The sequence below is a fragment of the Natator depressus genome, chromosome 14, assembly GCF_965152275.1.
Source record: "Natator depressus isolate rNatDep1 chromosome 14, rNatDep2.hap1, whole genome shotgun sequence".
Taxonomy (NCBI): Eukaryota; Metazoa; Chordata; order Testudines; family Cheloniidae; genus Natator; species Natator depressus.
In genome coordinates, this window is record NC_134247.1 from 14,837,342 (window position 1) to 14,862,453 (window position 25,112).

The 25,112-nt window shown below is 42.7% G+C and overlaps 1 protein-coding gene across 3 annotated transcripts in view; it reads right to left on the reverse strand.

Annotated features, from left to right (window-relative positions):
- The window catches only part of GRB2 (growth factor receptor bound protein 2), an 83,175-nt gene extending 60,821 nt beyond the window's left edge, over nucleotides 1-22,354 (reverse strand). The window contains exons 1-2 of one of the 3 annotated variants that reach the window (XM_074970632.1): nucleotides 22,267-22,354; nucleotides 1,483-1,727 (exon numbers count right to left, since the gene is read on the reverse strand). In XM_074970632.1, coding sequence (XP_074826733.1) covers nucleotides 1,483-1,560 — 78 coding nt within the window. In that variant the 5' untranslated portion in view covers nucleotides 1,561-1,727; nucleotides 22,267-22,354. Of the gene's footprint in view, nucleotides 1-1,482; nucleotides 1,728-11,207; nucleotides 11,344-22,266 lie in introns of those variants that run through there. The other 2 variants (XM_074970631.1, XM_074970630.1) reach the window with 2 other exon arrangements.
- Nucleotides 22,355-25,112: the final 2,758 nt, after the last annotated feature.

Sequence of the window (25,112 nt, forward strand, 5' to 3'; positions counted from 1 at the left end):
TAGGGGTAAGAGACATGTGAATGTGCAGGAGCAGATTTATTCATTTTAAAAGTCAAAGCCATTTTGGTTTACATAACTACAAGAGAACCACCCCAAAATGGATTTTTTTGTAACCATACATTTAATTGAATTGATTAGCCTCCCACCTAAAATATGTAAGAAACTAGTTTTCTAAGACACTGTAAACTAAATTTCAATCCATTTTATCTAATACACTCGCGAAATCATGGTTTATGATAAAAATACAAAGGTGACTGCACAATCCATGCATTTCTTGCATGTCTATCAATTAAGTAGTCAAATACCAGTTTTGCAAAAGAATCACACTAAATTCTGCCTCTTCACCACTCCTTGAATAAGCTGCTATTTCTTAGGCCCCAGCTCAGAAAAAATTAAACATGTTTGTAACTTTATGCAGGTAAACAGTTCCAGTGAAGAATATTCACATGCACAAAGTTACTTATGTGCCGAAATCTTTGTGGGATTGAGGCTTTAATGAGTGTGTTTTTTAATTATCAACCTTCTACCTGAGGTCATTTTGGAGAGTAAAGATCTGGACTTAAACTTTTTAAGCTAAACTGCTAAAGGCTCAATTGCTTGGAAGAAAAAAAAGATCTCTCTCATTTTATATTGATAACAAACATGTATAAATTAACTACAGAAAAAATAACTTATGCAAATATTACACTAGACTTTTTTTCTTATTTTGAAGGCAGTGTAGTTTAGAATCTTTATAAAAACCATGCACTATAATCGGTTACAAAAAAAAAATAAATCACATTTTCTGTTTTTGTTGGATACATTGTTTGTTATTTTTGGATCTTTTTCAGTTTTAGGCATATAAATATTTTTTAAAAGCGAACAGATAACTTTATGCTGCCAAGCTGGAGGGGACTCAAAGGTCTTTGGTATATTGAGTAATCTACACACAAAACCCATCTAATCCACCCCAGGCATTTACTTACAGCTTCAGAGTTCCATTAAATACTCAGTGTTGCAAATTTATCACTGAAGTTTATCAACACAGAAGTAAAATTCAGTAACAATATTTGACAAGTGTGGTGACAAAAGATTATCTAATTATTCTTTGATGCAAGAATTTCTGGCAGAAGGCAAAGGAAAGAAACACTAAATTGGTGTCAATTACTTTAAATGTTTATCTTGTAGAAAATAATTCAATTAATAATATATGTTCAGCACTTCACATTTACTGGAGACGGTCTATGGTATAGCTAGCTCTCAGCTGTTAAACAGTCTGAAAAGATGGAAGATTCTGTTGATTATACACTGAATAAAACACAAAAATTTAAAACTGTGTCCTTTGCAATCAAAGTGGCTCTGGGGTGGAGAGACTGGAGAGGAAATGGGTTATGGGGGCAAATGGGGGGGGGTGGAGACTCAAAAGATGCTGCGGACCGACTGTCTCAGGAAAAAAAAGAGTGGAAAGGAGGAAGTATCGTTGATCCCTTCCCCTGCACTTACCTTGAGGACATCCCCCCGTTTGAAGCTCAGCTCATCGTCTGCAGTGGCTTTGAAATCGTATTTGGCGATGGCTTCCATGCTGGGGCTGCTCAGCGTACAGCAGTGCGGGGGGGTGGGAAGGGAGCTCTCTCTGAAGCCTCCTCTCCTCCTCCGGGGGCTCCCGGCTCAGCCCTCCCTCTGACCGGCTGCTGCAGGGACTCTGGCTCCGCCTACCACATGCAAGGGAGAGCCAGGGACGATCTGCCCTGATGGAGAGAGAGACTGATCATCAGGGGAACTGTGGCACGGATGGATGGCAGGGGCCGCGCCCTGCGCCTCTCCCTCCTCCCGACCCAGACCCGGCTGCCGCTTCCTCTTTCTGCCGCTTCCTCCTCAGCTCCGGGCTCAGCCAGGAAGCACCGAATGACACATGCTGTGGCCAATAGCAGCAGCGACGTCTGCCGTGCAGCGGGCACAGCGCAGGCTCCCCCACTCCAGCGTGCGGGGAGGACGGGGAACTAAGCCAGCCCCCGAGCCCCCAGCAAGTCCCACTACACCAAGCCACAGCAAGAGCAAGCACTTCTCACAGCGCCCTCGCGGCATGCGGCTCCATACTCCGGCGGCACCTCAGGCTGTGGGGAGGCGGATGGGGGGGAAACACACAGGCAGCACAGGGGAGGTGGGCACCCTGCCTTGATGCTCTTATCCCCCATGTGACACGAAGTCTCCCCCTTAAGAGCAGCGCGCGCACACCCCTTTTCACCCCTCAGGCATCACTCTTACAGAGAGCAGAACCTTCTCTGCTCAGACGAGACAGATGCAGGGTTGTAGCCATGTTGGTCCCAGGATATTAGAGAGACACACGGTGGGCGAGGCAGTATCTTTTATTTGATCAACTTTTGTCACGGGTGCTGGAACTAGGGTTGCTGCTGCTGCACCCCCTGGCTTTAAGTGGTTACCATTTTTCCGTGCACTGCTGACTTTTGTTGGTGAGAGAGACAAGCTTGTGAAAAGAAAAGGACTTGTGGCACCTGAGAGACTAATAAATTTATTCAAGCATCAGCTTTAGTGAGCTACAGCTCACTTCATCGGATGCAAGCTTGTGAGTTACACTGAGCTCTTCTTCAGGTCTGGGAAAGGTATTTATCTGTACACTCTGGGTACAAGATCAAAAAGAGATGTTAACTGCTTATGCTAAACTATTTCAAGGGACCATTCAAGGAGAAGTGCCCCATTAACACTTCTCCAGTCATGCAGGGAAGGAAAAAAGAGGCTGAGGTGGAGGGTTAAGTGGGTTACAGATTGTTCTAACAAGCCATAGATTCATGCATCCATTCAAACATTCATGCATATGTTCAAATAAATTTGTTAGTCTTTAAGGTGCCACAAGTACTCCTGTTCTTTTTGCGAATACAGACTAACACGGCTGCTACTCTGAAACATAGATTCAGTGTTTCTGTTCAGTCTATGACTTTCAGTATCTGGCAAAGTTATGAATTTACACTCCCAGGCTTATCTTTTGAAGGTGTTGTGTAGGTTTCCTTTGAGGATGAAGACTGTGAGATAAGATAGAGTGATCACTTTATGAACTGTTCACCCACTGGTGGTATAGTATTTTTTGTCTTTTACCTTTTCCTGTGCAAGTTCATTTGATGGGAAAAAATTGTCACATGCTTAGCACGCACTGGCAGCCAGATCCCCACCTACTCCTCAGCGCCTCCCGCCCACCACAGTCAGCTAATTCACGGTGTCCAGTAAGCACTGGGAGGAAGGGGAGGAGCGAGGACGGGGCACGCTCAGGGGAGGGGACAGAACTGGGTGGGAAGAGATGGGGTGGGGGCAGGGGCAAGGCCTGGGGCAGAACAGGGGGTTGAGCACCACCCTGGGCCCGAAGGAAACCAGTGCCTATGCATTCTGTGAAAATGTAGAAGGAAAAAGACAGACATAGGTGACCAGTGTGTATGTGTGTATATATCTGGGACTACACTCAAGTAGGGATGTAAAAGTTTAACTGGTTAACTGATAACCAAAACTGTTAAGACTGATGCTTAACGATTAAACTCTGCTACTGGCCAGAGCCCAGGACTCTGCTGCCATCCCAGAGCACGGCGGCCGGTGGCCCCGCGCCTGGCATGCCAGCGCATGACAGCAGGGCCCTGCATAAAACTTTTACACTGTTACTTTTTAAACCACTATTTACATCCCTACACCCAAGGGCATAATAAATTTTCATATCACAGGGCAGAATCAAAGCAAATTAGCCTACTCCACCCTAGAAAAAGTTTGCCATTTAAAAGTGTCATTAGAAAACCTGCACAGACAGCAAGATTACATGCCAAAGCAACATCTTCTATACCAGCAAAAGTTTCTAGTGTAGACCTGGCCTAAGACCTTTTGACACACCAATCCATCAAAAAGCAAATCAAATGGACTGACGCCCCTTAAAACGTGCACACCTTTTTCTTGATCTGTGGCCCATTCCCAAATATCCCAAGAGAATCTGCTTCAATACAGAAATAAAATCCCCTTTGACTGCTCACCCCTAGTTGTCACCTACCACCCAATGATGGAACCCATATGTGGGATCAAAACTACAACCCATAATTTATGGGAACCCTAACGTGAACAAAAATCTTTCCTGAACCCTCACTTCTGGCCTTCAAACAACCTCCCAGCTTCTCCAAACTCATCATCAGAAACAAGCTCCCCACAGGCAAACCACACCAACTCAAAGTGGCACCAGACTCCACCAGAACAACAGATGCAAAAGCTGCACTGCTACAACAATCATCACACAAATCTTTCAAGATCCATGGATCCTATACATGCCTACCACAATATGTGGTGTACCTCATTCCATGCACTAAATGGCGAACAATTATCTGGGTGAAACCAGACAATAACTACATTCTCAAATGAACTCACAGGAAAGACAAAAACATCTTATCACCTGTGGGTGAACACTTCTCAAAAAGAAAAGGAGTACTTGTGGCACCTTAGAGACTAACAAAGCTCACTTCATCGGATGCATTCAGCTGTAGCTCACGAAAGCTTATGCTCAAATAAATTTGTTAGTCTCTAAGGTGCCACAAGTACTCCTTTTCTTTTTGCGGATACAGACTAACATGGCTGCTTCTCTGAAACTTCTCAAAAAGCGATCACTCTGTATCTGATCTATCAGTCCTCATTCTCAACGGAAACCTGCACAACACTTTCAAAAGATGAGCCTGGGAGGTTACACTCATAACTTTGCGAGACATTAAAAAACATGGACTGAACAGACAGACTGGATTTATGGCTTATTAAAACAATCTATAACCAATTAACCCCCCCTTTCTGGTCCTATGACTACAGAGGTGTTAACAGGCAGCTCTACTTTGAGTGGACATTAGGAAAAAGCTTCCTAACTCCCATCATTGGTGATTTTTAAGAGCAGGTCTGACAAACACCTGTCAGGGATGGTCTAGATCAGTGGTTCTCAAACTTTTGTACTGGTGACCCCTTTCACATAGCAAGCCTCTGAGTGCGAACCACCTTATAAATATATAAAAAAGTGTTTTTAATTTAACACCATTATAAATGCTGGAGGCAAAGTGGGGTTTGGGGTGGAGGCTGACAGCTCACGACCCCCCATGTAATAACCTCGTAACCCCTGAGTGGTCCCGACCCCCAGTTTGAGAACCCCTAGTCTAGATAATACTTAGTCCTGCCTTGAGTGCAGGGGACTGGATTAGATGACCTCTCGAGGTCCTTCCAGTTCTATGATTCTATGGTCCCTTAGTGCAGGGGTTCTCACAACAAAATTTTTGGTAGCCTCAGAATGCAGCCACCAACTCTCACTGGTGGCAGCTATGACAATTTTTCTTAAATATGTACATATACATGTCCAAATCATAATTTATTTATGTAAGGGTTTGTTTGTGCAAACTCAGTCATAAAAATAACATACAGTCCTCTCTATTCTTTACTGGACCTAAACAGATTAGAAACACAAATAAGGTGCTTTGCATATACTTGTCTTTTTTTGTTGCTTCTTTTGTTTTTTTGGTTGCATTTTTTTTTAGACTTGCTTTCTAGCAAGTCTGCTTCTGTGAAAAGTGATACTTGTATGTTTGTTAATATCACTTTTTACAGCAGCAAATTTGTTAACTAGCTGGGATGTAGTGAAAAGTGATATTAACAAACATACAAATATCACTTTTCACAGCAGACTTACTCAGCCCTGGCAAGCTGGGGACAAATTAAGCCTTCATAGACTCATAGACTTTCAGGTCAGAAGGGATCATTATGATAGTCTAGTCTGACCTCCTGCACAACACAGACCACAGAAACTCACCCACCCACTCCTGTAACAACCCCAGATGAGGAAGTGAGTAGGGAGGTAGCGGGGGCCAGAGGCGATGAGGGGGGTGGTGAGCCTGATGCCAGCACCAGACCCTAAGTCCAGCAGCCAAGGGATGGATCACGCCACTGTGCAGACAAAGCCCCGCAGACAGAGCCCATGGCCAGAGCCCGGCACCGCACAGCTGGAGCTTGCCACCTGCCACCCCAGGGCGGAAGCCAGAAGTCTGAGCCCCACCATCCCTGGGAAGGTGGGGAACTCACACGGACTGTCTGCTCTTCCAGTGTTTGTGGCTCCAAAGGGGGGTAGGGCCCAACCCCTCCTGGCAGTCCCAGAGGAAGGGCCGCTGCTTTGCCCGCCTCCACCCCAATCACTGCCCGGGAGGCTATGGCCACAAGAAAAGCCCCTGGTGGCCACATCTGAGAAACACTGCCTTAGCATCACAGCTAAATGCAAGATGGAACAGACTGTTTAGCGTAAGTAGTTAGGACATATTCAAAGGCAGCAGTTCTCAACCAGGGGTATGCATACCCCTGGGGGTACACAGAGGTCTTCCAGGGGGTACATCAACTCATCTAGATGTTGGCCTGAAAAGGGAAAAGTTGAGAACCATTGTTCTAAGGCAGTGGCTCTCAACCATTTCAGACTGCTATACCCCTTTCAGGAGTCTGATTTGTCTTACGTACCCCCAAGTTTCACCTCACTTAAAAACTACTTGCTTAAAAATCAGACATAAAAATACTGAAGTGTCACAGCACACTATTACTGAAAAATTGTTTACTTTTTCCATTGCTACCATATAATTTTAAATAAATCAACTGGAATATAAATATTGTGCTTACATTTCAGTGTATAGTATATAGAGCAGTATAAACAAGTCATTGTCTGCATGAAATTTTAGTTTCTACTGACTTCACTAGAGCTTTTTATGTAGCCTGGTGTAAAACTAAGGAAATATCTAGATGAGTTGATGTACTCCTGGAAAATCTCTACGTACCCACCAGGGATATGCGTTCCCCTGGTTCAGAGCCATTGCCTTAGAATATGTGTTAACCACTTATGCTAAATGACAGGTTTCAGAGTAGCAACCATGTTAGTCTGTGTCCGCAAAAAGAAAAGGAGTACTTGTGGCACCTTAGAGACTAACAAATTTGAGCATAAGCTTTCGTGAGCTGTAGCTAACCCTAACCCTAAGCTGTAGCTCACGAAAGCTTATGCTCAAATAAATTTGTTAGTCTCTAAGGTGCCACAAGTACTCCCTTTCTTTTTACTTATGCTAAACAATCTGTTCCATCTTGCATGTAGCTGACACACTTAAGAGTGCCTTTCCCAGACCTGAAAAATAGCTCTGCATGACTTGAAAGCTTGTCTCTCTCACCAACAGAAGTTGGTCCAATAGAAGATATTATCTCACCTACCTTGCCTATACCCTGGGACTAACACAGCCACAACTACACGGCATGTAACATACATGTTGACTGTTGTAGGGTGACACCTCCTTTATTTTGAATGACAGAACTCAAATGAAAGAGGTCTCTCGGTAGCCACACTAATTAGCAATTGCTAGTTGCTACACAGAACTAGTTTTTGCTACCTAGCATTCATGACTGTGGGTGAGATTTATCTGAACATCAGGCACCACAGCTACAAACAAGTTAGAGAAGGTTTTTTTAAATACATTTGTATAAAAATGATTACGTAGTGAATGTCACGAGAGCGAGAGAGAAAAATGAGAACTTGCATTGTATGTCCAAGTCACTCAAGAAACTTTTTGCTCCTCACTGTTACCATCAAGTAAGGTAGTGTAATTATGTATTTTGCACAACAGAAAATGCATCACAGCATCAGCAGCCCCAGAAAACAACCAAACTGAGTGTGACTGACAGATGATTTCAATCAGGTTGAACCAGGAAAATAATTCATGAATAAAAAAAATACACCCACCATCCCAGGCTTGTAATAGTCTTTGCCACACCACCAGCTAAGTGTGATTGTGGGTATTTGCTTTTGACCAGGTACTGGCACCAGCAGAGATGACAGACATTTTGCAAAGACTAGAGTTTACTTTAACTCCATCAGCACAGAGAGATAAAAGTACAACCAACACAAGAATACATGTTACTAAAATTAACAGATGGCCTAATCAGAAAAGTGACTAAAATTTTACCAAAAGATTTATACCACTAAAAGGTTTCTTATATCTCACCTTACTTTAGGGTGGGGCAAGAGATTTCACTCACACTCTCAGTTAAAGCCAGAGTGTTTGGGGGACAGGGAAGAAGGCAGAGAATAGAAATAAAGGTAACTTCTTATTAGGAAGATGAATTTTAAATTTGGGTTGGAATGTAAGTATTTACAATGCACCAAGCCCATTATATCTTAGCAGCAATCAAAACTCCTATGATTCCCTCTGCTTCACTTTTGAAATACCACAAGGGAAGGTAGAATTTTTTATGCTGCTCCTGCAGCCGCCAATAGTGCTACAAGCTCTTCCTTGGTTTTACTCCCCCATTCTTGCTGTCCTAGGAAGTAGCAAGGGCAGAAACAGAAACACAGATAGCTTAGGAGGGTGGGAGAAAAGGGGGGGGAAATTAGGTCTAGTGGCAGCACCTAATAATTCTGAACTGGATTTGTCCCCATATTCTGGTAAACAGTAGAGGAAGTCTACTGCTAGGGAAGGAAAGCATGAGTGGTGGGGAAGGTTGTGTCATCTTGGAAACACACAAAGGGAGACCTCAAACAACAGGGGTAAAATGAAACAGGTGAAAGGGGAGAGTCCATGCATTCATCTGAGTTGCCTAAATAAGTGGGTATAACAGTATGAGCTAAGTATAGCAAGGCAGTGTGTAAGTTCAATTTTAAACCTATAAATGCAAAGATATTCACAGTTAGAGATGATAACCCAATCTATAAGGACATAAGAATGGCCATACTGGGTCAGACAAAAGGTCCATCTACTCCAGTATCCTGTCTTCCAACAGTGGCCAATGCCAGGTGCACAGAGGGAATGAACAGAACAGGTAATCATCAAGTGATCCATCCCCTGTCGCCCATTCCCAGCTTCTGGCAAACAGAGGCTAGGACACCATCTCTGCCCATCCTAGCTAATAGCCATTGATGGACCTATCCTCCATGAATTTATCTAGTTCTTTTTTGAACCCTGTTATAGTTTTGGCATTCACAACATCCTCTGGCAAGGAATTCCACAGGTTGACTGTGTATTGTGTGAAAAAAATACTTCCTTTTTGTTTGTTTCAGTTCTGCTGCCTATTAATTTTATTTGGTGACCCCTAGTTCTTGTGTTACGAGAAGTAAATAACACTTCATTTACTTTCTCCACACCAGTCATGATTTTATAGACCTCTATCAATCATTCCCTAACTCTCTTCCTAACTGTATTTCAGTTGTCCCAAGGATGCTTTGTCAGAGAACTGACCACCACCAGATTTTCAGCCTTAAATAAGCTTCCTGTTTTTCCACTGACTGCTAGAAGCTGGGACTAGACAACAGGGGGTGGATTACTCGATAAATTGCCTTATTCTCTTCATTCCCTCTGAAGCATCTGGCATGGGCCACTGTCACAGGATATTGTGTTAGATGGGCCATTGGTCTAACCCAGTATGACCATTCATATGCTCTTACACTGCTTTTTTGATAGACCCCATCAGGCATGTGATCACCTCAGCAGGTGATCCTCCCTGTCTCCAGTCACTGTGGGATGCTGGGGCTCCGCTCCAAGCAGCCCCAGTGAGCCCAGTTTCTCCTGAGAGCCCCTCTGGCTTCCGCTACAGCCCTAACAGCAGCTCTTGCAAGACTGCCCCCAGCACCAGCAGGGACTAGTGCGGTCAGGGCCACAATGCATGCACAGCCTTCCCTGCCACCCTTGGCGGGAGGGCACTTGTGCCAGGTCCTCTTTTCTACAGCTTCCTCATTTTTTCCCCATTGACATTACTTCTTAAATCAAGTGCAAAATAGCTATTTAAAAATCACCTAGGATTCTAAAATGCTTTAACACAAGATGATGTCATCTTAAGAGACAAAATGAAAGTGATTCAATAACCATCTGTTTTGTGCAAAAATTTGAATGCCAAGAGGTTGGCTTAGAAATGAGTGAATACAGGTAGCAATTGGTTTGTAGGAGAAAGCTAGGATATTCCCTACTCCCAATCTTCCAAACTCTGCTCCCTGACTGTTAAGTGTTCAATCATTTCCCAAACAGGGGATGAATTCCCCTTCTCTATATTTTGCTCTTTTTTAAGTATGTTACATTATTTACCTTACTCCATAATTGAGATCTCTGTGTGACTTCCTCCACTTCTAGGAGTTTCACAAATTACTTAAGACAAGGGATAGGACCTGCTTATTAAAACTGTATGAAAAAACCACACCCACAGACCTCAACCAGGAAGTGACAGCAAAAAACCCACAACCCCTCCCCCCACAAAACACCACATGAACAAAACAAAAAAAAAAGAGAGAGAGAGAAATCTGAAATACCTCTCCCTACCTCCACCCCAAAGACCATATGTGAAGCATGAGTTTATGGACTCTTATCAGAAGTGGTAAATGTTCACACCTTTCAGGCCACAACCTGCCCATAACACTTTATCCTCAGAACTGGCCTGAAGCCACATGGATCCCGAACTGAATATCAAAAATTGGCCCATGCACCCAACATAAGACAAAGCAAACTACAACACTCAGCAAGCCTACAAATTGCTATAGTTGCCAATGATTTCCCTCCCAAACCAGTTCTACCCTCAGAAGAGTAGTGAACTGGCAGTAGGGTTCATCTTTCCAGTAATTCACCAGGAACCAGAGAATGAAAAAAACCAGGACAGTATTTGCATCTATTACTTGGGTTGAACCAACCCTGCTGCTTTCAATTCAGTCCCTGCTCCAATGAGAAGCTTCTAGCTGTAATTAAGTAATGACAGGAGCTGCAGAGGCATACGGCCTGCAGCTCCGGGACTAAGGAGATAAGCCACTGCGGAAATGCCCAGAGGCATGGCCCTATGCTGTCAGCCTGCCCCCTGCCCCCGCCGGGCATGGCACTGGGAATGGGTCAACTCCCGGAGAAGAAGAAGTGTCCGGCTCCCAAAGAGCCAAGGGCTTCAGCGGACGAGTGACAGGGCGGTCACAGGCGTGAGGCAACGGCCCTAGGAGCCGAGGGGCCGCAGCAGGCTCCCTGGGGGCCACGGGGCAGCGGCAGGCTCCCCGGGGGCCGGGGCCTTGACTTCCACACCCGGTCGGGGGCCGGACCCCTCGGGGCGGAAGCCCTGGGAAACGCCTGTGCCCCCGATCCGGAGTCCACGGCCCGGCGGGTGGCTCCGAAGGCGGCCCCACTGCCCGTCCGAGCCCCCCGTGTCGGCGCCCCGCGGCAGGGCCTCCCCGTCTCACTCACCGTGTGGCGCTGGGGCTCCGCTCCGAGCGGCCCCGCCGATCCCAGCTTCGCCCAAGAGCCCCTCCAGCTTCCGCTACAGCCCTCCTAGGAGCTCTCGCGAGACTGCACCCAGCACCGGCAGGGACTTAGTGCTGTCAAGGCCACAACGCATGCGCAGCCTTGCTCGCCACCCTCGGCGGGAGGGCATTTGTCCACAAGCGCGCGTGCGCGCGGTTTTGCGGGTCTAGCCTCGATAGCCTTGAGGTGTGTGGGAGTAGCGCTGTACATGTCAGTGCGCAAGCGCAACATTTGCTGCGTTACTGACGCTGCTGATACCAGTACGCCTGCGCAGGATCTTGCTAGTGCCAGTGCAGTAGGCTATAGAGTCCTTAGTGAGGCAGGATCTTATTGTGCTGGACATGGTGCAGACACAGTCGGTCCCTACCCTGACGAGCTGACAGGCCCACGAAGGGTGGGGAGAGGGATACAGTCAGACAGGTTTAATAGACATATGTATTTGCATTTTTGTTACAGATTAAATGCCAGTTCTCCCCATCTGACCCTCATCTCAGCCATCATCCACTGGTAGATTTCTCACAGGCATCACAGCAGAAATGGGTTGTGAGGAGAGATTTGAAGGAGGGGGAAAAAAGCAGGGGCTTTACAGAGGGCAGCACTCTGCAGACAGAAGGGGCAGCATGGAAGAAGCCACAGAGGCATTCCCATGAGAAGCTGACAAACAGGTGAATAAAGCTGGTGTCCTTTGCAAAAGTGTGGGGAGGATACAAGTTGGGAAGAGGCAAGCTGGAAGGTAGAGGTGATCAGAGCTTTAAAGGGCCTTGTTGAGAACAAGGAGCCTGAATTTTATTTGGTGAAGCAGAAGAAACCAGGGGTGTGATTCAGAGACTGGTGTGGCCAAGTCACTTCACCCTTCTGCCCTAGTGTCCCCATCTGTAAAGGGGGATTAATAATATTTATCCACACATATTCCAGGGTGTTCTGAAGATTGAATAGTTAATGTCTGTACAATGTTTTGAACAATGAATGTTTGTTATAAAACACCACAAAAATGCTAAGTACTCTGAGTAATAAGGCTCTAGCTGTTTCAAACTGGGCATCCAGCATTAGTGGGGACTTTTGCAAATGTTGGCCTTAATCTCTCTGTGCCTCAGTTCCATATCTATAAAATGGGGGTAATATTTCTCTCACAGTGGAGTTGAGATAAATTCATTACAGTTGGTGAAGTATTTAGAAACTATAGCAATGTGCACCATAGAAAAGCCAATGAGAACATTAATAATATCATATTCACAGCAGAGGTGGGATGGTGTGTAATAAATAAGATGTGGGCAACACATTGAATTATGAGGACAAAAAGAAACATTGTATAGCTACCCATTCAGTGAGTACCATCCATCTTGTGCACTCAGTGAGGCAGGGGTCTCATGGAAAAAAATATAATGTGATCATGTAATTAAAGAGTGCTTCATGATGCATATGCACAAGAGGGCAGAATTCTTTCTCTCTCTGTTGTTTTTTTGTTTGTTTGTTTTTGTAATGTAATTTTTAAAAATGTAATTACAGTATACCCTGAAGCATTTGCCTATGTAAAAGTCTGGCTTGGATTCCTTGACAAAGCCAACCCTTTTTAGAAGAGTTAGCTTTCTCTGGCTCTCAAATAAGAAGGCTCCTTGTAAAAACAGAAGCTTTTCTACAGCTGTACTCCTACTCCCATGGCCCTGGTGCATGGAAGCAGCCCTCAAGTCCTTATTAATCAGTTTTTGGAGGTAGTTATTAACTCCCAAATAGAGAGGACTTTTTTTTTCAGGATTCCAGACCTGTGAATGTGGGTTCTAGGTGTGGCAGACATGGTATTAACTAGAGATGAGCCCATGCTGCAGCACTGAAACCTAGGTTTACCCAAATTTCAGGGTGCCCTGGCTGCACGTTTTTCATTCAAGTCCCTCTCTAGTGTTGGAATAGATATTGAAGGTTTTAATTTGTATTTTTAATTATTTTTAATTAATTATGTATCACAGAAAGTCACATATTCTGAGTTTACAGCGAGGCTGGACAACATTGGCCTTTTTATACCCGTAGGTCTGTTGGTCTCCCTGTGAATATACTGGAAAGATTTACAGATCCATACACAGAAAGAGTAGGCTAGCATATGAAAATATGCACTCTAAAATGGATCATGGATGTTTTCCTCCTTGGTTGTGCTTCTGCAAAGATCCAGTCTGCTAATGTGTCAATTCTAAATGCTTGAGCAGTTGGAGACAAATTCTGAGATTATCTGGAGATGAAGGTTTGTACCTTAAGTCAATGGAAAGACAACTTCCCCCTCAGAACAACACTATACTTCATGGGTTTGAATTTCATCTTGGTCTAGGTTGGACTCACACCTTCCCCCTACCACACACAGTCTTTTAATGGTGAATTATTCAAACCCTGATCTGGAGAGGTAAGTAGAATTAATGTTAAAGAGGTTGAGGGTATTCCAAATGTTGTCATAATTATTATCCCGCATTTTACATATGAAGCAGGCCTAGAGGTTAAGTGACTTATCCAAGATCATATAATGAATCAGTGCCACAATCAGGAATAGAATCCAAGAACCTTAGTTCGCAGTCCCCAACATTAGGCACTAGAGCACACAATTAAGTCTCTGGTTTCATGTATGATCTTGAAGTGGCAATGTGAGAAGATGCCATACCAGTTATAGAAGAGGAAAAAATATAGCAGGTGTTAACTAGCTGGAAGAAGAGGTAGATATAGCCAACAGCTGTCAGTTTAAAATGGTTGTTTTAGGGCTGCAGCTGCTTGCCTTTGCTCCAAAAAGGCATTATGGGGGGAAAAGTCTTATAAGAGGGGAAACCTGTAATAAGAATAGTTAGTAGGAAGTCAGAGGATTGTAAGGAAGGTGCTGTTGACAAAGGAATTGCTTTGGTATTTGTTTATCATATACTGATTAACTGAGTAGGTACTAACAGTATACACACAAGTCAATGGATAGTGGTGGTTTTTGTTTTGGCTTTAGGTACCGTAGTATTCTCTTGTAACTACAGTGGGGAAGAGAGTGCTGCTATAGTTAGAATGGAAATCCTGGCACAACCTTAATGAGTAAAAAGGAGAGTCTGTGACTGTGTCTAAAGGATCAGTTTTCAGAATTTTATTGTAGTTTATGAATTGCTTGAATATTCTATTGTAGTTTGTTTTGATAAAGTGTAATCTCAATTAGTTATGACTATTTTAAGAACTGCATCTGAGTAAAATTTGTCTAATGTCTGACATTTCCTTTAGATCCCTTTGTAAAATGCCCTAGAACAGTCAGGGGTACAAAATTAAAAGTGTGATTCTTTGCTATGAATAGATTGGAAGAATGTTTGTTGAAAGGTGAAACATATTTTTGTATAAACAGTTATTTCAGGCTTAAAATTACTATTTGGAATGTTGAAACAATGTTACTGATCAAGGTCAACATAGTTACTGATGACAAGGTATAACTGTAGCATAGGAGTTATGTTGATACAGTGTTACTGTAGACACAAGTCATAAAGATAGCATTAGTGTTCTTTTGACACAATGTGTTTGTCCTAAGTCTGTTAATATATGAGACCTATTGCTAGGGCCCTACCAAATTCACAGTTCGTTTTGGTCATTTCACAGTCATAGGATTTTAAAAATTGTAAAAATCATGATTTCAGTTTTAAAATCTGAAATTTCAGGGTGTTGTAATTATAGGGGTCCTGACCCAAAAAGGAGTGGGGGGTGGGGTGTCTCAAGGTTATTGTAGGGGGGGTTGTGGTACTGCTACCTTTACTTCTGCACTGCTGCAGGTGGCAGCATTGTCTTCAGAGCAGGGCAGCTGGAGAGCGGCGGCTGCTGGCCGGGAGCCCAGCTTTGAAGGCAGAGCTGCCACCAGCAGCAGCACAGAAGTAAGCATGGTCTGGTATTGCTACCCTGACTTCTCTGCTGCTGCTGGTGGGGTGCTGCCTTCAGAGCTGGGCACCTGGCCAACAGCCACCTCTCTCCAGCTGCCCTGCTCTGAAGGCAGCACAGAGGTGAGGGTGGCAATACCATGATCCACCTAAAATAACCTTGCAACCCGCCCCCCGCAACTCCCCTTTGGGTCAGGACCTACAATTTGAGAAATGCTGATCTCCCCTGTGAAATCGGTATAGTATAGGGTAAAAGCAGACAAAAGATCAGATTTCACAGTCCATGATGTGTTTTTTATGGCTATGAATTTGGTGGGCCCCTACCTATTGCTTACTGCGACACTACAGGATTTCAGAAGACACAATTGTAACCCAACCTAACACAGTGTGGCTTTGTCCCTCTGTAGGGCTAGATCACAGAGTGTGGTTTTTGAGTCTGCTTCTGCCTTTGAAGTGGTCCTTTCTCTCCAGCAATAGAGGCTTATGCTTTTAGACCCAGAGCTGCCAGGTTCACTACAATATAATGTAATGATTCTGGATGTAGGGATGACTGGGATGCAACTTCTCCTAAACTACTAGAAGTTGGAACGCATGCTACATGTTATTCAAAGGTTAACTTTCTCTAGAGTTGCAGTAAATTCATTAATTTAGCCTGGGGCCTTTCTTAATATACCCGTTCCCTCAGTAAGTATCTCCATAGTGTACTACAGAAGATGTACAGTTCATGCTCCTCACCTTTGCCACTACATCTGTGCTGCTGAGCACACTAACCATACTTCTTCCATGGAGTGCTAATGTGACTGGCTGAAACTAACTAGCAAGATATTCTAGACACGCTTTCTTTGTTTTGTTTTAAATTAGTGGGAAAATGGCCTGTTACTCCATCTTGCTCAGAGAGGGTGACTCATTAAACTTCCAAGCCAGTGTTAGAAGCTAGCTCAAAAGTGGCAAAGCTTGAATGGGAGCCCAGAGGCCTCAGCCTCAAATGAAGCAGCCGCAGGGAGTCTTTGTCCCCCACAGTGGTGGGGAAAGCATTGGAATTAAAGGGGAGATGTAGTCAGAAATATAAATGTGCTTCTTAAAGAAACAAAACAAACAAACCTTTATAACCCACATATTTGCTGTCTGTGTGTCTTTTACTCCTATCTGTTCCATCTAATGCCAAACATAGGCCATTATGTATCACCTATGGAACTGATACATCTATGAAAGAGGAAGCTATAGTGTGTTCCACCTCATGCATGATCAGCAAAAAATTATTAACAAGGTTATGATGGTAGAATCTTTCAGTGGTGATGTTGCAAGAAGCAACATCCCATTGGGGTTGTCAGATCACCCGGTGGAGCAGCAGGGCTGCAGCCAGATAAATCCTAGTATGACTTGTAAAGTACACAAAATTGACCTGGAAAAGTCATTGGAGGTTGAATGTGGAACCCTGATTCTTGCTGCTTGTTAAGATGGAAAAGGAGATCACTAACACTGTCTGAAACAAGATCAGCTGTCTGCAAACTGGTACTGTAAAATGAGAAGTAGTTAGGAAAAAACTTGCTCCGTCTGGATAGGGCATTGGACTGGGAGTAAGAGAGCTGGATTCCACTCCCATCTCTGCCAGTGACTTGCTGTGTGACCTTGGGCAAGTCATTTCACTGCTCTGTACATCTGTTCTCCTCCCATTCTTTGTCTTGTCTATTTAAATTGTAAGCTCTTGAAGGCAGGGACTGTCTCATGTTTGTTTAGTATCATGTGCAACTGATTTTAGCGGGGGCCTCTAGGTGCTACTCTAATAATTATGGTAAAGCAGGCTATTGGCTATAGGTGGTAGGAACTATCAGCAATAATCAAAGACAGATTTAACTGGGAAGAACCCCAGGGGAGATAACATTTATTCTATTGCCATTTACTGTAGTTCTAGGACAAAACTTTGAGTAGTTGCCCTACAGTTCCTTCCTGTTGCATCAACATTTAGTGCTGCTAAAAAGATCTTAGCAAATATCTAAAGACTATGCTCAAAAATTATTTTTAGTTGCTTGTTGCTTTTTTAATTTTTTAACACATTTTTCCTTATCTGGGCAAAGGCACCAATCCTCAATGAGCCCTACATCCATACCATGTTTCAAGCCTCAGCCATTTTTACTATAGCCGCATTTAATTATGATTGGAATTCTTCCTCTCCCTCCCCCCCCCCCCCCATGTAACTTGAAAACAGCTGAAGGGATTTTAATCAAGCTTTCAAAAAACCAACAACTTTAGGCAGAATCCATATTAGGCAAAGTCCAAAGGACAAATGTTCGGGACAAGTGTGAATGTAACAGAAACTGTTTTTCTGTCTTAGTTATGGTGAGGGTTACCATTACTTGCTTTAATGCTGCCCAGGAGAGGCTAGGGCTATAGCAAGGAATAAACAGGTGAAGCTCCCAGAGAAATCTCTGAGCCAAAATCAGCACTGTCAGAAGCAGCGGTGCAAGTTACACATCTGCAGCCCAATCATTCCATTAATTGCATGTGTAAATATAACAAGCCAATAGGGATGCTCACAAGTAACTGATGTGACTGCAAGTAAGTCTATCAGAAAAAGTGTGTAAGTGGTGAATGCATTGACTAGGCATTCAGCAGATTTTCAAAACGGGGGCCTAGGTGATGAAAGAGGTTGTAACAAAAAAAGCACTAATGGGTGCATGTATGATAAAACAGCACCCAACATGTGCACTTGCATCTGTATTTGTATTCCTGCACTTTAACTTATGCCCAGACCATATTCAATGCTCCTGGAGCCAAATTCAGACTTTGATGTAAGCAGCTGGAAATCTCACTGATTACAATGGAAGTTGCACATGCTTATATCAGGGGCTGTGTTTGGCCTCCATAGGATACCAAGCAGGTACAAGTTACACTTGTTTTTTTTACACACCACCCTCCTCCTAAAAGTTAACATGGTGCAAATTACACTGCTTTGACACTTACATTATTAACATGTAACTCACATCACCATTTATGTCACGGCTGAATTGTCTTGAAGGCTTCTGATCTCTTGAGAGAGTACCTCCAGCATCTTCCAGGGTCCTTTAGGCACAGATTATATCAAAGATGAAAGGGTGCTAGCATACTTTACTTGGCCAGTGCAGCGATTTCCCCTGAGAATTGAACTAGACTTCCCCCTCTAAGCTGTCTATAGCATGGCTTTCTGATGTGGTTTATGTAAAATAAAATTTGTTGAAACCCTGCTAGCAACAACCCTAAACTAGATTGTTTCAGTCATAACATGGACAGGAACTCAGTGGCCCACAGAACTGTTAAACTGATTAATTCTGTTCTGCACCATATGGGGTCAATGAAAACATCACGAGAGGAAGTTACAAGAATGGGAGATGAGAGCAAAATGTAGTTTTCTACCTAGACAGCAATTAGAGAGAGGAGGAAGAAAATGGCTGATGAAAAGTAGTTTTTAATCTTCTACCATTGATGTGTATTTAAAGTACAGGAATAGTTCAATATCTGTTGCAACCTTCATCAGGGGACTATATTCTACTTTGGAAGGGGAATGGTTTGGATTATCTAAATAGTCTTTTCTATCTTGGGCTTCTGTGGTTTATGTGTTTAAAATTACTACTCTTATTGTGTGGCAACTATATTAAATCTCTGTAGGTATGGGGAACTAAGATCTGCATCATCTTCGATCTTCCTATAGAATGAAGTATATGTTAGTTGAGAGGTATGTATATTTCATATCTCTAAAATGAGCTAGGGAGAGGTCTTACGAAGCTAAACACAGGAATGACTGTCAGGAACTTGTGATTTCTAATCCATCTTGAACACTAAATTCTCTCTGAATAGGTCTATACTGCAATTAATCAGCCATGGTTGGCCTGTGTCAGCTGAGTTGGGCTTGGGCTACAAGGTTGTTTAATTGCAGCATAAATGTTTGGACTTGAGCTGGACCCTGTGTGGGGGAAGGGCCCCAGACCCCACGCTCCAAACCGAGCCCGAAAGTCTACACTGCAGTTAAATAGCTCTGTAGCCTGAGCCTCATCAGCCTGAGTCAGCTGACATGGGCCAGTTGAGGGTGTTTAATTGCAGTGCAGACATACCCTCTGTGGCACTAGGCAAGTCACTTGAATTCTCTGCTTTAGTTTCCTCATCTCATCTGTAAAATGGGGCTAATACCTATCTCACAAGTGTTTTAATCTGTAAAATGTCCTCCCACAGACAGAGGAGGGAAGCACTTTACTCCTCTGCTAGAGTCCTCCAAAATTTCCTTTCTGTAATCTTCACCCTCATCCATAATATTGCCGCCAGTCTCCTCTCAAGTCAGAACCTGTCACCCACAGAAATTGTGGCCCTGGTGGCTTAATGGGTAAGGCTCCCTGAAGCAGAGACTGTGGCCTTGAGTCAACTAGAGTGTAGTCTCTTAAAAACACCCAGCATGCACCTGGTGCTATACAAATAATAAAATACAGGTAAATGCCAATTATCTGTCTCAGAAGACACTTCCAGATTTAAAAACAATTTTTAATTTTTTTGAAATGACATTCTGATTTTGGGGATATTATTTCCATATATCAGATTATCCAAATCATGTACAGACTGGTTTCTGATCACTAGTATTTGCATGTAATAAACTGTCTGAAGAGACTGAAGAAGAAAGATGTATTTTTCCCAAGGAAATGATTCAGGCAAACTGCTGTGCAGAATGTAGAGAGTGGGTGTGGATAATCCTTCGACATACCCCAGATGATTTTTCCAGTACGCTAAAAGTTTCATACCAATACATTATTCTGGCAGCTGTAGGAGAAGCTGTGATCTGTCTTATACCTCTGTGTCTACAGGAGAAGAAGAAATAAATTGGGTGAGGCAAATATGGGAATGCTGGGAATGTAGGCACAGCAAATAGGGAATGCTGGGAATGAGATTGCAGAGATTCTTGTTGCAAGAACATCACCTTTTTTGCCTCTTCCCTCCCACTTCAATCCCTGAGCTAGCAGCAGCATGAAAATCAAGCTCTTACAGCCTATATGTCCCAATCTGAAGCCCTTCTATTAATGGGTCATTTGGTCCTTAATTGTGAATCTACTTTTTAAAATTTGTCCAGAGCGGCAAGTGTCTCATAAAATATCCCTCATGCCATAGAAAATACTGTGTATTTCCTGAACACTTTCAGCCTAGTTCCGAGAGTCACTAAGTACCCCTATCTCCCGCAGTAATCTATGTAAATTGTATATTCTCAGTGTCTCTCAGGATGAGGCCATGTGCAAATTTGGGGATGCTGTTTTTATAATAGAACACATGCGTTATGTAGCACCAATATGTTGCCCTTCTGTAGCCCCACAGGACTTTAAAAAATAATAATTAACGAAAGGTCACTGTCAAGTAATTTAGGCCCCAAGCTTAGTTTTTGTACAAATAACATTTTACAAAACCTAATATTAATAAATATATTACCACCATTTTCTAAAAATTAAATTAAAACTGGTTTTTGGGTCTGGATTTAAACATTCCCCTGCAGTCTAGGCATTGCAGGATTATGCTAATGCAAGAGAACCAGACAATGGAAACTGATAGAAAAAAGAAAGTGACTAGTCTGTTTCCACTGCCCATGTGAAGAAAAGCAAAGTAATAAACAGCACAATTGAGGACCTACAAATGAGATGTTTAAAATTCTTTCAGTTTTTAATAATCTAAGTTAGAAATAACACATATAAGGGCAGTTTGTGTGCGTGTATGTGTGATTTAACCTGGTATTGCCCCTGCAAGTATTATAATCCTTATTCTACAGATGGGGAAATTGAAGCAAAGAAAGGTTAAGGGACTTGCCCAATATCTTACACTAAGTCGGTGTCCAAACTGGCAATAGAATAAAAAATTCCTGACTTCTAGTTCATTGTTCTAACCATTAGCCTACTCTCTCCCTTAGGAAATCTTCATGACATAGTGCCATAGCTTATTTTATGTATATATTTCAACAGTCTTATAAACTAAGTCATTACCACAGTCTGTTTTTTTAATGGCCCATCTAAGTGTTGGTGCTTGTGAACCAGACAGAGCAGCCAATCTGCCAAAATTATGCTCCTCAAATTTAACAGTTACAGATTTCAAGAGTGCTTGTAAAGCCGCTTAAACATCACCTGCAATAAACAGGGATTGTTCTGACTTTTACAGGCCAGAAAACAAAACTCAGCCAGGCCTCTAAATCAGAGACTAAAGAAATAAAAAAAATCAGGAGCCTTGCAATGAAGCCGTGAGAGTCGGGGAGAATGTAATAAAGCTTACTACGCGTGTTTCTATGGTCACAAAGAGAAGAAAGGACATGATTGCTGTAAGAATGAGAACCCTGTGGCCAGTATTGCTATACCTGGGACCCAGAGTACACAATAAGAGTTAGCCATTGCTGATGTTAGGAAACAAAACAATGAAACAAGAATTGGCTAACCCCTAAAGGATCTATTTATAACTCTGGAAGAACCTGTAAAAGGGAATTGGGTATAGCTGGAGTGTGCCATCTCCCTTTCTTTAGTACAAAAGGCCCTCCGCTTTCCTCCTTTTACCCAGTTTAATCATCTGTCACTTTCAGTACAGCTTGCAACAGTCAGTTCAATTTCCTTTCATGAGAAAAACAAAGCAGATCCCATTTTTTAGTAAAGCCGTAAAAAAGCAGAATACACATTTCATATGGAGCATGTAATATGTATATGTACCTTCTATATAAATATACATTAAGTTAAATATAATTGGAAAAAAACACAACACCCTACAATCAGTGTTGTCCAGATAAAATGAATATTCCAAGTACTGCCCACAATCACCCTTAGATGATATTAGTCAACTCTTGTATATTATTTTTTTTAAGTAACCCCTTTCCAATCACCTTTTTTCGCTTAATTTCTCTCATCATCATACAAACTTCAAAATATTGTCATTTTCTAACATCTGACATAAAACATATAGAAAAAATTAGTTAGAGCAATTAATTATTTTTTAAATGTAAGAATTCCCCTCTACCCGTTTTAAGTTATTTTAAATTATTTTGCCTTATTGCTTATACATGCTATGCAATCAAACATTGGATTAAAAACCTCTTCAATGCCTTGCTACAGAGCTCCAGATACCGTGAAAGAGAAAAGGAAAGGACATTTTGCACACAGTACCTGCTTTAAAGTGCTCCCACTCAAATTCTCATTTCTGCACTACCAACAGCAGCACATTCTGACTGAGGCTGACTGAAAGGCACATGCAGTGAGGTCAAATAGTTCCCTTGGAACTGTCGCCTATTGCAAACCATTCGGAAGGCGGAAGCTTACTGCAAATTGAGCTGTAGCTCTATCAGCACATATGTTATCATCCCAAGAGGAGATAGTATATCCCTACACCAAAGGCACTAGGAGCACGAATAAAATATTTTCAGACTGTGCATATCGGCTTGCAAAAATGAATTCCTATTACATGCACATCTTCCCTACCACAATGGCGCTGCAGGCCTGTATGAAGTGAGTCAATAATGGAAAAAAAAAAAAAAGCATTCTGTAAATAGTTTTAGCAGCTAATTTGGAAAGTTATTGTAACTTAACCATCCTGTTCTATTCCCCTGTATAAATATTGCAGTTTTCCAGAGTAATCATCCAAAACCACTATTATAACCCATAAAATTTTAGACCACTATTCTAGAATATGATAGGTTTGATAGTATTTTTACAAAATAAAGATAAAAATCAGGAAATAGTTTTAAAGCTAAGACACAAATAAATCAGTGTATCCCATTGCAGAACAGGTCAGTGTTCTGTGGGTTTTCAAGTACTCAAAACAATTGGCATGATTTTCTTTTAATCTCAATTGTTAATGATTCTTGATTAGGTATTTTCTATTCAGTTTTCCTTCTCTATCCCAACCCAGGAATAGGTAGAAATGAAGTGACCTTTCTTTGAATTTCTTTCTTAATCCTTCAGAAATTACAAGAGGGTTTAATTTCTTTGGGTTCCTGCTCTTCAGAGCATCTTTATAATAATAATATTGTATTTCCATTATGCCTGTCATCTAAGAATCTCAAAATGCTTTACAAACATTATTCAGTTCAGTCTCCAAACAACCCCAAGTGGTGAATATTATTAGACTTATTTTATATATGGGGAAACTGAGGAACAGAGAAGTTAACAGTCCAATCCATTAACCCCTCTGAGTGCAGAATTCCCATTGACATCAATAGAAATTCCATATATGGAATGTTCATGGGATAAGGCCTATTAGTGATGTGTCCAAGATCACACACTGAATCAGTCTCTGAGCCAGGATTAGAACCCTGAAGCCCTGACTCTGGTCCCCTGCTCAGTATCTACTTTCAACCTGACCTTTATTTAGAAAATATCTACAACTTAAATGTACTTAATTTATTTTAAAAAATCAAAAGCGGAACTAAAAAGATGCACATGTAGCATTAAGTACGTCTCATGATCTTACACTGTTACAGCTCTTGTACTCCTATACCCTCTTCGCTTCCCTTTGCTTGTCATTCCCTGATGTTATGTATAACCTAGATTGTAAAATATTCAGAGATCTGTCTTTTTATTTGCATATAAAGTACCATGTAAGTACAGTAGAATCCTGATTGTTTTCCTAACTGCTTGGGCTCCATCAAATTGGTTTGGGTAACTACGGGTTCAGAAAATTGGGAGTTTGTGAGCCTCACTCATCAGCCTTCCAATTTATAGTCAGGTCCCTAAACTTAAGTGAGCTGAAGTTAAACTTCTATGGAACTCTTAAGATCTGCAGGTATTTAACTCCAACTGCAGAAGTCAGGTGTTCTGCAGAACTGAAGCTTGGCCTCTCATAATTTACCATATTCCTGTCTCAAACTCCTTACTTAACGGCCAGCACACTTGTAGTTCAGAAAGGAGGTTTTCATTATTAAGGTTCAGTAAATCAGGATTCTACTGTAATAAATAATTCAATCAATTACCACATCAACCTGGCTTTGGTATTTGCAGGATTGTCCCAATTTATTTTCAGACTTGAGAACATACCCGTTAGCCTTTCAGAAACATGAAGTGGAATCAAAAGAGGGGATAATGGAGGCTGAGGACATTTACAATGAGAGAGAGAGAGAGAGAGTGTGGGTGTGTTTGTTTGTTTTCAAAACAGCCAACCCATCACAAATTCAAAATGATGTGTAAAGCTTTCTATAGCTAAATAAAATACACTGTCTCTCTCCCTGCCCCGCACTTCCTCCATTTCCTTTTAAAACATCCTCATTCTTTAGGTTTCCATTTAGATGGGCTTGATTTCCCTTGTTTTTTAAACCAGCAGTGCTTTTTCATTTCTTCTCTGTGTCCCACTCTCTCCCTCTATTCTTTTGCCATCTAGATTAATCTCCCTTTGCATTCCTTTGCTCTTTAAACTGAGCAATGAGGGTGTTGCAGAGGCACATCTGTAGGTGTCACCCTCCACATGCAGCGATTTGATGACCCTGTGCGAAAGACCCACAAAGTGATGCTTGCTACTTTAATTTGCTACGGGTTGACAATATGCTCAGCGCTGTGCAAGGCGCAGGACACGCTCCCCGCTGTGAGGAACCCGTTTGTGGGGTGTTCGCTCCCTATGGGATATTGTCCTGGCCCTGTCACTTTGTGTTGTGGCATTATGGTGCTTCCTGCACACTGGCGGCAGCAGCCATACTGCCCCTTGCAATAAGCTCCGCAGGTGGCAGCCTTTAGGGCCCGGGACTCTGCCCTCCAGTTTGCCAGAGCACGCACAAGCCCCTACGCGGTGCTCAACGACCGCCTGCAGTCGCAATCCACGGGCCGCAGCCCAAAGCCTTGTAAGCACGAGGCAGCCTCAGCACAGACCTGCTTGAGGAAAGGGCGGATGTACAGCGTCTTGCCTCATCCGCATCAGACCTATCACAGTGCGGCATACCGCAGCCCGGGCTGGATCTGACCAACCAGAGGGCGGTGTCTTGAGCCGTGCCTGAAGTCGAACGCCTGGTGCCGTGACAAAAAAATGG